Source organism: Hydra vulgaris, chromosome 11 (assembly GCF_038396675.1).
Source record: "Hydra vulgaris chromosome 11, alternate assembly HydraT2T_AEP".
In the NCBI taxonomy this organism is placed as follows: domain Eukaryota; kingdom Metazoa; phylum Cnidaria; class Hydrozoa; order Anthoathecata; family Hydridae; genus Hydra; species Hydra vulgaris.
Genome location: NC_088930.1, coordinates 26173256 through 26188399, shown reverse-complemented (window position 1 = coordinate 26188399; position 15144 = coordinate 26173256). Strand labels below are relative to the sequence as shown.

Below are 15144 nucleotides of genomic sequence, written 5' to 3'. Positions count from 1 at the left end.
AATTAAAATTGAATTTAATTAGACAATGAAATAGTAAGTTTTCACAAAATCAAAATTATTTTTTTCACCAAATCAAAGTTATTTTTATTTCCTAGAAGCTTATAACTGAAATATTTTTTAAGTTCTACTTTTAATAAGTTGATGTCTTGAAAGTTTTTTTATATTTAATCATACTAAATCATACTAAAAGTTTTATTTTACAGCCTTGTTGTTATGTTAAAATTGTATTATTTTACAGGGTATTTTAGTTGACACAAAAGAAAAATGTACACATATTGTTTATTCATGTCCAACAGATGCTCAAAATGATGGCAAGTTCCTTATATTTTATATATATTTTTTTTTATGTTAATTCACCTCAACAGGGCTAAAGAGGCCACTATAGTCGAGGAGGCTACTTAATTGTGGTTATAACCATCTCTCAACTCCATAACTCTAAAACACTAACCTTGGCAAACAAGGCTGCTGCCCGGAGAAACAAGTTGAGCGCGGTACTACCAGGGATGTGGTGGAGATTAAACTCAGGACCTCTTGCTTATGAAGCAAGCACTCTACCACTACACCATTACTTTTTTAAAGATGTTTGGTATTAAAAATTTTTTTTCTTTGCTCGACATTAGCATAAATGAATAAAAATATGTTAAATGTTTGAGTTTTTAAAATAATTATTTCTTAAATTTCTAATTGCGGCTTTGCAACTACAAATGATTTTTTATTTTAAAAAAATTAGCGGGTAACAAATAAAAAAAATTATGTTAAATTATTTACTTTAATTATTCATTTAAAGTTTAATAGTTTATTACTTTATTATTAAAATTACATCGCTGAATATATCGTTTATTAAAAATAATCCCTGTGATTTAACTTGCGTTATATAAAAAATGTTTTGCTTACTTTTTATGAAAACTTTTGATGCAGCCTTTTATTTAAAATTTAATTTTGAGTAAAAAAAAATGTTTAGGAAGGAAAACTGAACATTTGCAATAAAAATAAGCGTATTTTTGTTTAAGAACAAATAAAATTTTAAAAATGAACAATATTTAGTAATATTTTTAAATTGATTTGGCAGTTAAGTTAAACCTAAGCATTAATTTTAATTTTAATAAACATGAATATATTTTTTTATATCAAAATTAAGTTATATATTTTTTAAATCTAAATTAAATTTTTTTTTTTTTTTTAATCAGAATAAAATTATATATTTTTATTAAATTAGTTTTAAATTAAATCATATATTAAATTAAATCATATATCAGAATTAAATTATGTTTTTATGATCTTTGCTTCAAGATTAAAAAATCAATCATTACAACAACAACAACAACAAAAATTAAACTTTAAGTTTTATTTGAGTTTTTTTCATTAGTAAATATTTACTAATAAAAAATTTATTATTTAAATAGCGCTTATATCAAACATTGTTATTCAAACCTTTGTAAGAAATATTTTTACATAAACATCATTCAAAAGTTAATGTGAATTTTTTAAAATTAATTACTTCTTTTATCGCCTATGGTATAATTTAAAAGTTAAAAAACAATGAAAAGTCGCTTAACCGAAATCGCTTACTGCTGATATAAAAATCGCTGAAGGCGTACGTAAATTGCTCTATGCTTAACACATTAAAACATGGCCTAATATATATATATATATATATATATATATATATATATATATATATATATATATATATATATATATATATATATATATATATATATATATATAACTACAAATGTGTGTTTAGATAACATCTCTGACTTCACACTGAAATAACCTGCTGCCGGGGGCTTCAGTACATATACTATCTTATATCCTGTATATACATTTACTATCTTATATCCTGCTGCTGCAAGAGATTGCTGCTACATTGGTAGAGGGTTTGTCATGGGGCAGCAATCTTTTCTTTCATTAATCTTTGTTTTTTTCTTCTTTTCCTTAAAATGCCTTATAATTTAATGTAACAAAAATAGGGTAAAAATTTGTTACCCTGTTATAGTAAAGTAGTTAATTTCCTCACTTCAATTTTTATTAAAAACTACACCAATTTTTCCCAATTTTTTTTTTTTAATCATCAATTTAAAATGTTGTTTTTATAAAAAATGCAATTCTTCATGATATTATTTTTAGAGGAATGGTTACGTCCAATTAAAAAGTATGATAAATATGCTCTGGTTCATTGGTGGTACTTTCCAGACAGGTAATTCCTTGTTTCATTAACTTATTCTTATTTTAGATTTTATATAAGCCTTATTATTATGATTAAAACTGTCTATAAGTTTGATCTGTGAGTTTTTAGTTAATAATAAAAAGCTGAATTCACAATGTTATTTACTCCAAGATCAAACTAATGCTCTGGTGTCAAAGTTTTATGGAGTAGTTTGCTAATCTGATTTGAACCTATACTTTCAAAACATTTAAATTATTCCGATACCCTATAGGCAAAAGTATTGGAACTAGGAACAATAATTCAAACAATAATTATCTTTGGAACTATATTTATAACTACAATTGATGCAATGCAAATCAGCTGATCAACCATAAAATGACTTCTGTATTGTCTAATAAATCATTTTTGATGTTTTGGATTTCAGTTTATTCCTTTATAACCTTTTTATACTATATCTTAAAATGTTTCTGACTAAATGAACACCACAATTGCTGTCTTTGACAGTAATAGTGGTCTAGTGGTATGTAGGTCTTTTTGTAAGTTTGAACCATTTCACACTTACTATTATGCCCAAATTGTTTTTCTGCTGCTTTGTTTGTCAAAGTTTTTAAGTTTAAAAGTTAAAAGATTTGTAAAAAAAAAAAAAAAATTTGAAAGTTTTATTCTTAATTTCTTTGCTGTAAGAAGAAAAAAACCTTTTTTAAAAAATTCTTGTTTATATGTATGTAATGTATGTTATATGTATGTTAGTTATTATATGTATGTTAAATGTTATTATATTATATGTATGTTATATTATTATTATGTTATACATTATATGTATGTTAAATGTTATATATTATATGTATGTTAAATATATCAAAAATACGTTTTGTACTTTTTTTGAAAAAACAATTTGGTTTTAAGTAACTTTTTTATAAATAATAATGTGCTTTGTAATCTATTAATATTAAATATTATTTAATATACTATTATTATTATATAATATTATTTAACATAAATAATTTTTTGTAAAACAGGTAATTAGACTTTCAATAATAACAGTTTTAAATATTTAATTTTACTTTAGTTATGATTCTTGGATACCTTTGAGTGAATGTGATCAAGAACCTGAGCCTACTCCAGAACGCTCAAAACCATGGGAGGTATATTTTTTTGTATTAAAAAACTTTTTGAAACAACAATACGTTGCAAAATATTTATAATAATTATAGCTATTAAGTTAAAAAAATAATTTTAGTTATTAAAATATAAATTTTTTTTCTATTTAAATATTAGTTAAATGGTCGCTGGTTATTAGATTTGGATGTGTACAATGAATGGATGAATGAAGAAGATTATGAAATTGAATGTGTTGATGTAAGTTCCAATTATTTAGTTCTGTTCTTCCTTCTCAATTTACTATGTGTTAGCAGCTACTTGCTTACGCATAGCTGTTAACAATACCAAAAAAAAAATGTTTTAATAAAATAGTAATAATTGATCTAGAGAACAATTTGCTGTTGCATTGAAAATATTTTGTTATATTCATGCTACTTTTTTGAAGTTACTTTAAGTTTATAAAAGTATAAAAATTAAACTTTAGTATGTAAGTATGTAAATCTTTGGTATGTAAATATGTAAATCATATTTAAATACCAAAGATTTACATACTTACATACCAAATATACCATCTATTTCAATCCATTTTCACAACTGATTATGTATGTACACCACCAAAATTCCCTAACAAAACATTAAACACAATCAGTTCATTAAAATAAATCACTAGTATAAATCACATTTATTCAAATTAGATTCAAACAAATCACTTGGTGCTGACTACAATAGTTCTGGAAAAATGTGCAAAGTTATTAGCTAAACCATTATCACTTATATTTCATCTTTCAAGTGATCAATCTAAATTACCAGAATCAGAAGCTAAAAGCTAATGTAACTTCGATATATAAGAAAGGCTGCAAAACAGATCCAGCAATTAATAATTGCTCAGTCTCTCACCTCTCTAATTCATTGCCAGATAATGTTGTTATGCAGTAAACCATTATCATTAACATGAATTTTATATTTTATATATATATATATATATATATATATATATATATATATATATATATATATATATATATATATATATATTTGTGTGTGTCAGGGTTGGCAAAAACCCACTCCTGTGGGTTTTTGTGGGTAGTTTTATGTTTTTTTGGGTTTTATTTTTATTTTGTATCTGTTTTTTCTTTTGTTGTTTAATGATATTGAAAATCAGTATAATTTTCTACTTTAACTTTATTTAAAATATATTTTATATATATTATAATATTTTATATAATGTTATTTAATAACAAGAATTTTTCAAATTATTAAAAAAAAGATTTTTAAACATAATTTAAAACAGAAATAGAAAAAAAAATTTCACGTTAAATCTATATGTATTGATTTATTTTAGATTTGAATGTAATGTTTTTTATAATTAAAAATGTCAATGAGAAATATGAAAAAGAAGGCTGGGGAATGGGAGGAAGTAACTGAAGTTTCAAATAAACTTCAAATTTAAAATTCAAATTCAAATAACCATACTTGTTTCTCTGCACAGGGGCCTTGTTTAAAAAGTTTTGTGTTTCGGAGTTGAGAGAGGGTTGTAGCCAAAATAAGTTAGCCTTGTTGAGAGTTGTGAAGAGGTGTTGAGAGTTGAGAGAGGGTTGTAACCACAATAAGGTAGCCTCCTCGACTGTAGTGACCCTCTCAGCCTTGTGGAGGTGAATAACATAAAAGATAAAAATGTGGCAATCTCAATCTGTAAAAATATTTTATTTCAAAATTGTGATAATGTTTTTTCCAAATAATGATTCAAATATTAGTGAATCTGCTCTGATAGCTGGACCATTATCTTAAGTTGAAAAAAGTTCTTTAGCATCTTTTAGTTTTATAAGTTCGTCAAAACCTCGTAAGCAACAGCTGGTTCATCATACACAATATCAATTCAATATCATTGAAAATCTAGCAATACTTAGAGAAGCTAACAGTCTTCAAATCCAACGCAAAAAATTTGGTGTTGTTTTAGATCAAGTATTCTATTTTTTTAAATAAAGTTTTCATTACCAAATAGGTCTTTATAGACCTAAAGGAAAAGTGATAATTAAAAATAGGATTAAGTAATAATAAAAATAATTTTTTTCATAGGTAAAAACTTAATGATTGGAAATTAAATTGAAGTTTTCCCTTTATAGCTAGCTACTATAATATGCTTATGTTTTTAGAAATGTTGGTTATAATAGTTCATAAAATCATAAAATATCTTTAAAAAACCCCAATAAAACTCAGATTGGCTGGGTTTTTTTAGGCGGGTCTTTTAATGCTAATCCTGGTGTGTGTCTGTGTGTGTGCATTGGTGTTTATCATTGTAATATAGTTTTCAGCATAAGCTATCACATCCCTTGCATTCCTGAATAAAACAACCACCTTAATTTTATGTTATGATAATATCTCATTTTTTTATTTTTAGGGAAATATAGGGCCATTCTCTCCTCAAGGTAAATTTAAGTTTTGTGTATAACTTAGTATAATTTAATTGTTAATTTAATTCAAAGATATTAAAAGTATATATTGGTCAAATTTTAAAAATGTTTTGACCAATATATATTATTATAATTTTTTTTTTGTGAAATTTAGGAAAAGGAATAAAAAGAAGATTTAGAGGAAAGTCATTAAGCGAAGAGGTTTTTAACTATTTTCCAAATTTTACAATTTTATAATTAATGTAAAATTTAAATACATATATTTATATATTTAAAGTTAAGAGAACCATTACTATAATTTTATTCAGCTAAATTTATTACTCTCAAATTATTTTACTGAAAAAACATATCGAATGAATAACTATAATTTTGATAATTTTAATAGTGTTTTAAATTAAAATTTGTTAATAATTTTACTTAAAAAGTAAAATTATTCACAAATTGTTGACCAGCCTCGCACCCCTTCTTCATCTATTAGGCTGGCGCTGATGTATTTTTATTACATCTCATTCTATTATCTCCTAATGAGGGTACAGCTCTAAAACTCAGTTTTATGGTTCTGAGGCCGGCTGGTAGTCAGGTTTCCCGAACTCTGTGGTAGCTCTCAGAGGAGCTGATTCCATCAGCAGCTGAAAAATAACAAAGTATTAACAGTACCATGTTGCGCATGGATGGTGTCCCTGTTTGTACTTTTGGTATGCATTGCGGAGGCCACATATGGAGCCCTTTGTTACGGCTTAAGGTTTATTAATAGTAATAAGGCAATTGCTTGGGCTAATAAACAGTGTTCTGAGTACTATCTAGGCTTTGAGTCAAGTTTTTCAACAAATTTAAAAATGAATAAAGTACCAAAAACTATAAAACACAAAAAACCATTGTCATTACCAAGTTCTCTAAATCTATCATTCACTAATATTTGTGTTCTTTGAAGTAACTTTTCTTCTGTTGAGTCTTATCTCTTGCAAAGTTCACCAGACCTACTTGCTCTTTGTAAGACTAATTTAAGTTCAGCTGTCTCATCTTGTGATCTTAGTGTTGATGGTTATTTTCCTTTAATTCGTAAAGACTCCAATAGTCACATGCTTGGCCTTGGCATTTATATTCATAAGAGTTCACCCATTTGTCAAGAAACTAGGTTTGAATCCACAGACTATTGTGCGTTCGTTTAGCACTACTTCACTATATTGCCTTTCTCTTTGTTCTATATCGCTCTCCTTCATCTCAAGACTCCACTCTTTTTGATGTCATTTCAGATCAAATTGACCAAGCCCTCTCTCTTTATCCATCAGCTAATATAGTTGTTGTTGGTGACTTAAATGCTCACCACTCTGAATGGCTTAGCTCTAGTGTCGAGATTTTCTGATCCTAGTCAGTGCTCAGTGTCTCCACATTCACTCTTTGGTGCTTCTGATCGCAGTTTGATCTCTCCAAAACTAATATCTCATTCTTCTTCATCACCTGAATCCCCCTATTATCGTACCTCTTACAACTACTTTAAAGCTGACTGGGATTCTTTCCGTGATTTTATTCTTGATGGCCCTTAAGTAGAAATCTTTTGTCTTCCTGTCAACAAATGTGCTTCTTACATAACTTCTTGGATTCAGGCTAGCATGGAATCTTTTATTCCCTCACGATGATTCCAGGTCAAGCCTCACTCTCCTCCATGGTTTTCCTTACACTGTGCTGCTGCGGTTGCGTATCACTCCAGTTTCTGTATCTAAAGTGATTTCCTGCTTAAACTCTTCTACAGCTTGTGGTCTGGACAACATACCTGTTATGGTCTTGCAGATGTGTTCTACGGAGCTGTCATCTATACTTTCAAAACTATTCAATAAGTGCTTATCAGTCTTGTTTTCCTGCCTGCAGGAAAGCAGCATCTGTTATCCCTATTTTCAAAAAAATTCTGATGAGCGATTTGATTCCCCTTAATACTGTCCCATTAGTCTTCTTCCTATCATAAGCAAGGTTTTTGAATCTTTAATTAACAAACACTTAATTTCTCATCTTGAATCTAATAACTTACCTGACTAGGACTGTCAGACAATCGAGATTTTCTGATCCTAGTCAGTGCTCAGTGTCTCCACATTCACTCTTTGGTGCTTCTGATCGCAGTTTGATCTCTCCAAAACTAATATCTCATTCTTCTTCATCACCTGAATCCCCCTATTATCGTACCTCTTACAACTACTTTAAAGCTGACTGGGATTCTTTCCGTGATTTTATTCTTGATGGCCCTTAAGTAGAAATCTTTTGTCTTCCTGTCAACAAATGTGCTTCTTACATAACTTCTTGGATTCAGGCTAGCATGGAATCTTTTATTCCCTCACGATGATTCCAGGTCAAGCCTCACTCTCCTCCATGGTTTTCCTTACACTGTGCTGCTGCGGTTGCGTATCACTCCAGTTTCTGTATCTAAAGTGATTTCCTGCTTAAACTCTTCTACAGCTTGTGGTCTGGACAACATACCTGTTATGGTCTTGCAGATGTGTTCTACGGAGCTGTCATCTATACTTTCAAAACTATTCAATAAGTGCTTATCAGTCTTGTTTTCCTGCCTGCAGGAAAGCAGCATCTGTTATCCCTATTTTCAAAAAAATTCTGATGAGCGATTTGATTCCCCTTAATACTGTCCCATTAGTCTTCTTCCTATCATAAGCAAGGTTTTTGAATCTTTAATTAACAAACACTTAATTTCTCATCTTGAATCTGATAACTTACTTTCTGATCATCAATATGGATTTTGATCTTCTCGTTCTACAGCTGATTTGCTAAGAGTAATAACCAATAGGTTTTATCGTACATTAGATAAAGGTGGAGAGGTTAAGGCTACCACTCTTGACATTTCTAAAGCTTTTGATAAAGTTTGGCATGCTGGTCTTCTCCATAAGCTTTCTTCTTACGGTGTATCTGGTAATATCTTTATTACCAGATACACCGTACTATTAAATCCTTTCTTTCCAATCGTTGTATAAAAGTTGTCCTCGATGGACAGCACTCTTCTTCTTATTCTGTACCTTCAGGGGTTCCTTAAGGTTCTATCCTTGGCCCTATACTCTTTTTAATTTACATTAACGATCTTCCAGATATTCTCACATCTAAGGTGGCATTGTTTGCTGATGATATTACCATTTATTCTTGTCGTGATAAGACACCAACACTCTCTAATTGTTTGCTTGCTTGAACACTCTCTGATTGATTGGTTGGAGGGGGCATTTGAGCTTGAAAAGGATCTCACTTCTGACAGCATGGGGCTCACAGTGGCTCGTGAACTTCAGTACAGATAAAACTCAATTTTTTTCAGCCAATAGTTATCGCAATAAGTTAGATCTTCCTATATTTATGAATGGTGATGTACCCAATGAGTCACCTACTCTTCATCTTCTAGGATTAACTCTTACTTCCGATTTTTAAACCATATATCAAATCAGTTGCAAAATTAGCATCTGCTAAGGTTGCATCTATTTATCGAGCTCGATAGGTGCAAAAATGCATTGTAAGCATAGTTGGACCTGCTCTTGCAGCCAACTTCTAACCATTATCACATCGTGGATATATTGCTTCTCTTTCTCCTTTCTACAGATACTTTAATTAGTGGTGCTTGCAGCCTTGTTGGAAGCGAAAAAACATAAAAGAAAAAAAAATTTAAAGACTGGCCTTGTACCCCTTCTTCATAGATGTAAACCAGTTTACATTGCTTTCTGTCTTAGATGATGGATACCTAATCTTGGTAATCTCATAAGTTTTTGCTTTTATTGTGGCCTGTGGCTTTGTAACTCTTTCTGTTAAATTTATGAATTATGATTGTTAAATAAAATTAATGGTACCATATTGTGCATGGAAAGTTACAACTTAAGTTGTTTTAAAAAAGGAGCTAATAATAATTGATGGTTAGCATGAATGAAGCAACGGCATAGCTTATTACAAATTCTTTGAAGTTATTTTTTATCCCTTGAATCATTTACAAAATTTACCAGGACTTGTTATTTATGAAAGTATTTTAAATTTGGCTATTTTATCTTCAGATCTTTCATAATTCATCTTCATATTTCATCTTTCATATTTCATCTTCAGATCTTAGTGCTGATGGCAGTTAATCTTGATTTCTTGCAAAGATCCTAATAGTTACCATCACTTCCTAATAGTCAACACCATCTCCTAAAAATCACCACCACTTCCTAATAGTCACCACCATTTTCTAATAGTAACCACTACCACCTAATAGTCACCACTATCTCTTAGTTAAAATTGGTGTTGCGATTATGATTTTTAAATCTCACTTTGTGTTCATCTTCTTTATTTTTTTATTATCTGATTTTTTTATTATTGTGTTCACTTTATTTCTTTACTATCTGAAAATAAGGATTTGATTTAAATATTTTCTTTTTATATATGCATTTCTTTGAAGACATTATTTAGCAGTGGACATGATTTTGTAATGCTAAGAAAAACTATTTTATTTAATATTTTAATAAACTTTTAAGTTGCAAATACGGACTATTTGTAAATATTTATTAAAAGTTTTTTAAAGTATTGTAAACATTAAGTAACTATATTTTAGTAATTTTCATTTTAGTAGTGATTAAATGTTTTAACATACTTTAAATTATTACACCTTTTAAACGCTTACGTCTTGTTCGTCTATTATTCATCTTATAGTTGAATAGTTATTGTCTATATTTAGTATATTATATTATATATATTATACAGAAAATAACTAATTGAATACAAAACATAAGCATTTAATAAGCTTATTTACTATTGTTTTAATTTTCATTTAGATTTAAATATTAGCAACATTGTTCATTTAACTTTTACTAGAGATTAATAACTTTTGCAGTGCTTCAAGACATCTTTTAAATAAAAGAGATAATTACAGTAAACTTTTAAATAAAAGAGATAATTACAGTAAACTTTTAAATAAAAGAGATAATTACAGTAAACTTAATAGTTAAAAAACATATAATTAAAAAATTTGCGTTCATAAAATTTATATAGGATTTTTTTTTAAATTAATGTTTAAAAATAACTAACATTTAATAAAACTTAAGATTAAAACTTAAAAAAAGCTAAAAGTTATTGTAATTGTTATTTTTATTATTATCAAGGTTAAAAAGAATATGAAGAGAAAGAAAACTTTTTAAATAATGTTTCTGTTTTGCTTTTTGTTATCCAAAAGTAAAATAAAATAGTGATCTAGTGATCAAAAGTTCATTGATTCAAAAAAAAAATTTTTAACATCATTGCTTCCAACAAGGCTGCAAGCAACCACTATTAGAGTTGGAAGTTACTGGATTAGAAAAGATGAAAATTGAAGAACAAAATAACAATTGACAGACGACTTAAAGGATTGCAAATTATATGAATCAGGAAAGCAAGATAAAGGAAGCGAATTCCAAAGAACTGATGTTTGAGGAAAAAAACTAGAGAAATAAGAGTTTTTGGAGTACTTTGGAACTGTCACAGAAAAAGGATGAGACTTAATTAAATGACGAGTATCATAAGAATGAATTTTAGTAGATGGCACAAGAGACGCTAGCTCTTCAGAGTAGCGCCCATTATAGCATCTGTAGAAAAGAGAAATAGAAGCAACATTTCAACGATGTAATAATAGTTAGAGGTTGGCTGCAAGTATGTTTACAATGCGTTTTTGCACCTTGTCTAAAAGAGTAAGGTCATCATTAGAGGATCCGCCCCAGGTATGGTAACAGTATTCCATACAAGGCCAGATTTGAGATTTATAGAGATAGAGAATAGAATCCGAAGTAAGAAAGTATCTAGCATGATGAAGAGATGCAACCTTAGCAGATGCTAATTTTGCAAAGGATTTGATATATGGTTTCTAAGAAAGATCAGAAGTAAGAGTTAATCCTGGAAGATGAAGGATAGATGACTCATCGAGTACATTACTGTTCATAAATATAGGATGATCTAAATTATTGCGTGTTGGCTTCTTATCATGACAAAAATAAATGGTAGTATCATCAGCCAACAATGTCACCTTAGATAATATCTGGAAGATCGTTAATGTAAATTAAAAAGAGTATAGGGCCAAGGATAGAACCTTGAGGAACCCCTGAAGGTACAGAATAAGAAGAAGAGTGCTGTCCATCGAGGACAACTTTTATACAACGATTGGAAAGAAAGGATTTAATAGTACGGTGTATCTGGTAATAAAGATATTACCAGATACACCGTAAGAAGAAAGCTTATGGAGAAGACCAGCATGCCAAACTTTATCAAAAGCTTTAGAAATGTCAAAAGTGGTAGCCTTAACCTCTCCACCTTTATCTAATGTACGTTAAAACCTATTGGTTATTACTCTTAGCAAATCAGCTGTAGAACGAGAAGATCAAAATCCATATTGATGATCAGAAAGTAAGTTATTAGATTCAAGATGAGAAATTAAGTGTTTGTTAATTAAAGATTCAAAAACCTTGCTTATGATAGGAAGATGACTAATGGGACGGTATTTAGACAAATCAAATTGCTCACCAGATTTTTTGAAAATAGGGATAACAGATGCCGCTTTCCAGCAGGCTTGAAAACAAGACTCTGATAAGCACTTATCAAATAGTTTTGAAAGAATAGATGACAGCTCCGTAGAACACTTCTGCCAGACCATAACAGTTATGTTGTCCAGACCACAAGCTGTAGAAGAGCCTAAGCAGGAAATCACTTTAGATACAGAAATTTGAGTGATACAAATGTCAAGCAATGGATCAACTTGTTTGTCGGCAATATTAGGTAGAACACAACTAGTGGAGTCGAGAGATGGTATTAATGAAAAGTTCTTAGCAAACAATTCAGCTTTGTCTTTAGGTGAGGTGACAAAGTCTGAACCATACAAGAGTGGTGGAATTAAAGATTTGCCCTTATTATTTATACTATCAAAGATTCTCCAGAAGTCATGAAAGCCTAATTTTTGTGATGAAGTATGAGATTTCTAGAACTGAAAATAGCGGGCTTTGGCGTTAGACAATTTACAATGATTTCTTGCAGTAATAAACAGACGTAATAAACAGCCTCTCTGAGAGCTACCACAGAGTTCAGGGAACCTGGCTGGTCAACAGATATAATCTGTTTACCCCTTAATTTGCGTGATTACTATATTTATAAGACTAAATTGCGCCTTTTGATCATTTATTATTAAAAATATTTAACTCTTAATTGCCAAACAAGCAAATATTAACTCAAGTCAAATTCAATATTTCAAAATTTTTTAGCTTTTGAATTACATTTTATTGCCTTTAATTTGGGTTTCATAATAAGTTTTAATACTTTTTTTTTTTCAAATCTAACATGCTACTAGTAATTAAGCGACAGTTTTAAATGCTAAAGGAGTTACATAAAACGAGTTAAACATGCCACGTAATTATGTTTAAATTCATTTTATTGTCCTAAAGAGAAAATTAACTCACTGAAATTAACAGAAACTTCCTTATTTACAACTGCATTTGAAACCTAAACTTTTTTTCCTACTTTTATTATTAAGGATAAGACTAAACCATTTGTAAAATAGTTCTTATCTTGAATCTTATGACCACATTCTTTCTTCTATCTCAATGAAATGAGTCAATCCACTGTTAGACATCCAAATTACACTTTCTTCCATTTATAAAGTGTTGTTTTTTTTTAACTTAAACTTCTCCTGTGGTCTAAGGAACATCTCTTAAAAAAGTCCAGAAGTCACTCTTTTTGGTTACTCTCTTAACTAGTTTTTAAATGAATTCCTTCCTGCTGGAATATAGTATATCTGGTTTCAATTTTTGAAAACTTTGGAGATTGTTCTGACCCCTCTAACCAATTCCTAATTTTAAAGTGTGTTTGAAGTATTTTAAAATTCTTAATATTATTACAATCATTGATGCTTGGACAAACACACTTCTAGTAGATGGACAACACTCTTTCATTTCCTGTAATTTCTGGGGTACTGCATAAATTCATCCTTGGTCTTGTGTTGTTTCTTATCTATATTAATGATGCTCCTGATAATTTACCTTTAATGTGGCTTTTTTTGCTGATGATGAAAGTCTTCTCATTGAACAGGCAGCGATCTTGAATCTCTTCTTCTGTGACAGTTTTGGAGTTACAGTGTCTAGCAAAATTTAATTGTTTACTGATAATTTCTGATAATTTCTGCAATATATATTTCAGCTCTCCTATCAAAAAACTTGTGTAAAGATTTACTTAAAACCTTTGCTTTATCAAAATGACTACAGAATTTCTACAAGAGAAAAACCAGCCAAAGCTTGATGGCAGAGCGAGTGAATCAAGTATGCAGCTACATAAGTGATGTGGGAACATATCAAAGGTTCACATGACCTTGGCTGATCGATTAAATCTACTTGAGCACAACGAAAATGAGAAAAGCAATAAGGAGATCTAATATAAGTGTATAAAATTATAAATAATAATGACAAATTAGAAAAAGGCATTTGTTTTCCAATTGTTTACAATCATACAAGAGGTTACTGCTTTAAATATTCCAAGGAAATGAAAAAACATAAGCACAGAAAGACTTCTTTAATTGAGTAGCAAATTTATGAAACTCTCTGCCAAAAGAAGTTGTTAAATTACCATCAGTCAACAGCTTTAAAACAGCAATTGGTTGCTGAATGAGCAGCAATCGATCATTTCAGCTGTCAAACTGTGCCTGATAACACACTCAATGGCTCTGCCAGTTACAGCATTTACTACTAACTAATATTATTATAATAACACTTTTGCTGATTCTTTTTACTTAATGTCTTAGATTATCATTCATTAATGACTCCTCAAAGAAATCATATTTACAATCCATTGCAAAGTAATTATCTGCTAAGGCTGCTTCTCTTTATTTCTTACTCCTTATTCTATTCTCTACTTCTTCAAGTCTCTTATTAGCCTTTGTGTAGACTATATATTAGTTTGTGTATACTGTCACCATGTTTAGACTGCTTCTAATCAAACCCTTTTTTTTTTAAACAAGTTCAGAAAATTTGTGAGTTGGACCTGCTCTAGCTGCTAAGCATAAACCTCTGTTCCATCTGTCACTACTCAAACGAGCTATTATCTCTTGTTCCATCAGCTAAAACTCTTTCTTGTGTGACTCTTCATTCAGCTAAGTTGCATGCTTTTACTGTAAGTGTTCCTTCATTCTCAAAAAGTTTTTTTTTTTTTTTTTTTGTTACTATTTGCCTGTTTTTCTCACTCCTAGAATTAACAGTCTTTTGTGATTTTCTTACTTTTTAACTCTAATTTATCAACTTCTAACTTACTTAGTAGTTGCCTGCAGCTTTGTTAGGAGTGAATTTGATAAAATAAATTTAGCAATTATCTTCAATATTGCTTTTTTTGTAAATAGGAGCAGATTTTTAAAAAAAATATTTTATTGGAGGAGTTGGATAATCCATATTTAATAAAGGTCTATAACTGTTTTAAAACTTACTTTACCTGGTATATCTATTTTACTTGGGTGGTTGG

The 15144-nt window shown here is 29.3% G+C and overlaps 1 protein-coding gene across 1 annotated transcript in view; it reads left to right on the top strand.

Annotated features, from left to right (window-relative positions):
- Positions 1–15144, top strand: part of LOC100210696 (SWI/SNF complex subunit SMARCC2) — a 63984-nt gene that overhangs the window by 25091 nt on the left and 23749 nt on the right. Inside the window, exons 7-12 of the mRNA XM_065810602.1 lie at positions 239–311; positions 2131–2200; positions 3240–3315; positions 3449–3529; positions 5670–5697; positions 5837–5883. Coding sequence (XP_065666674.1) covers positions 239–311; positions 2131–2200; positions 3240–3315; positions 3449–3529; positions 5670–5697; positions 5837–5883 — 375 coding nt within the window. The remainder of the gene's footprint in view (positions 1–238; positions 312–2130; positions 2201–3239; positions 3316–3448; positions 3530–5669; positions 5698–5836; positions 5884–15144) is intronic.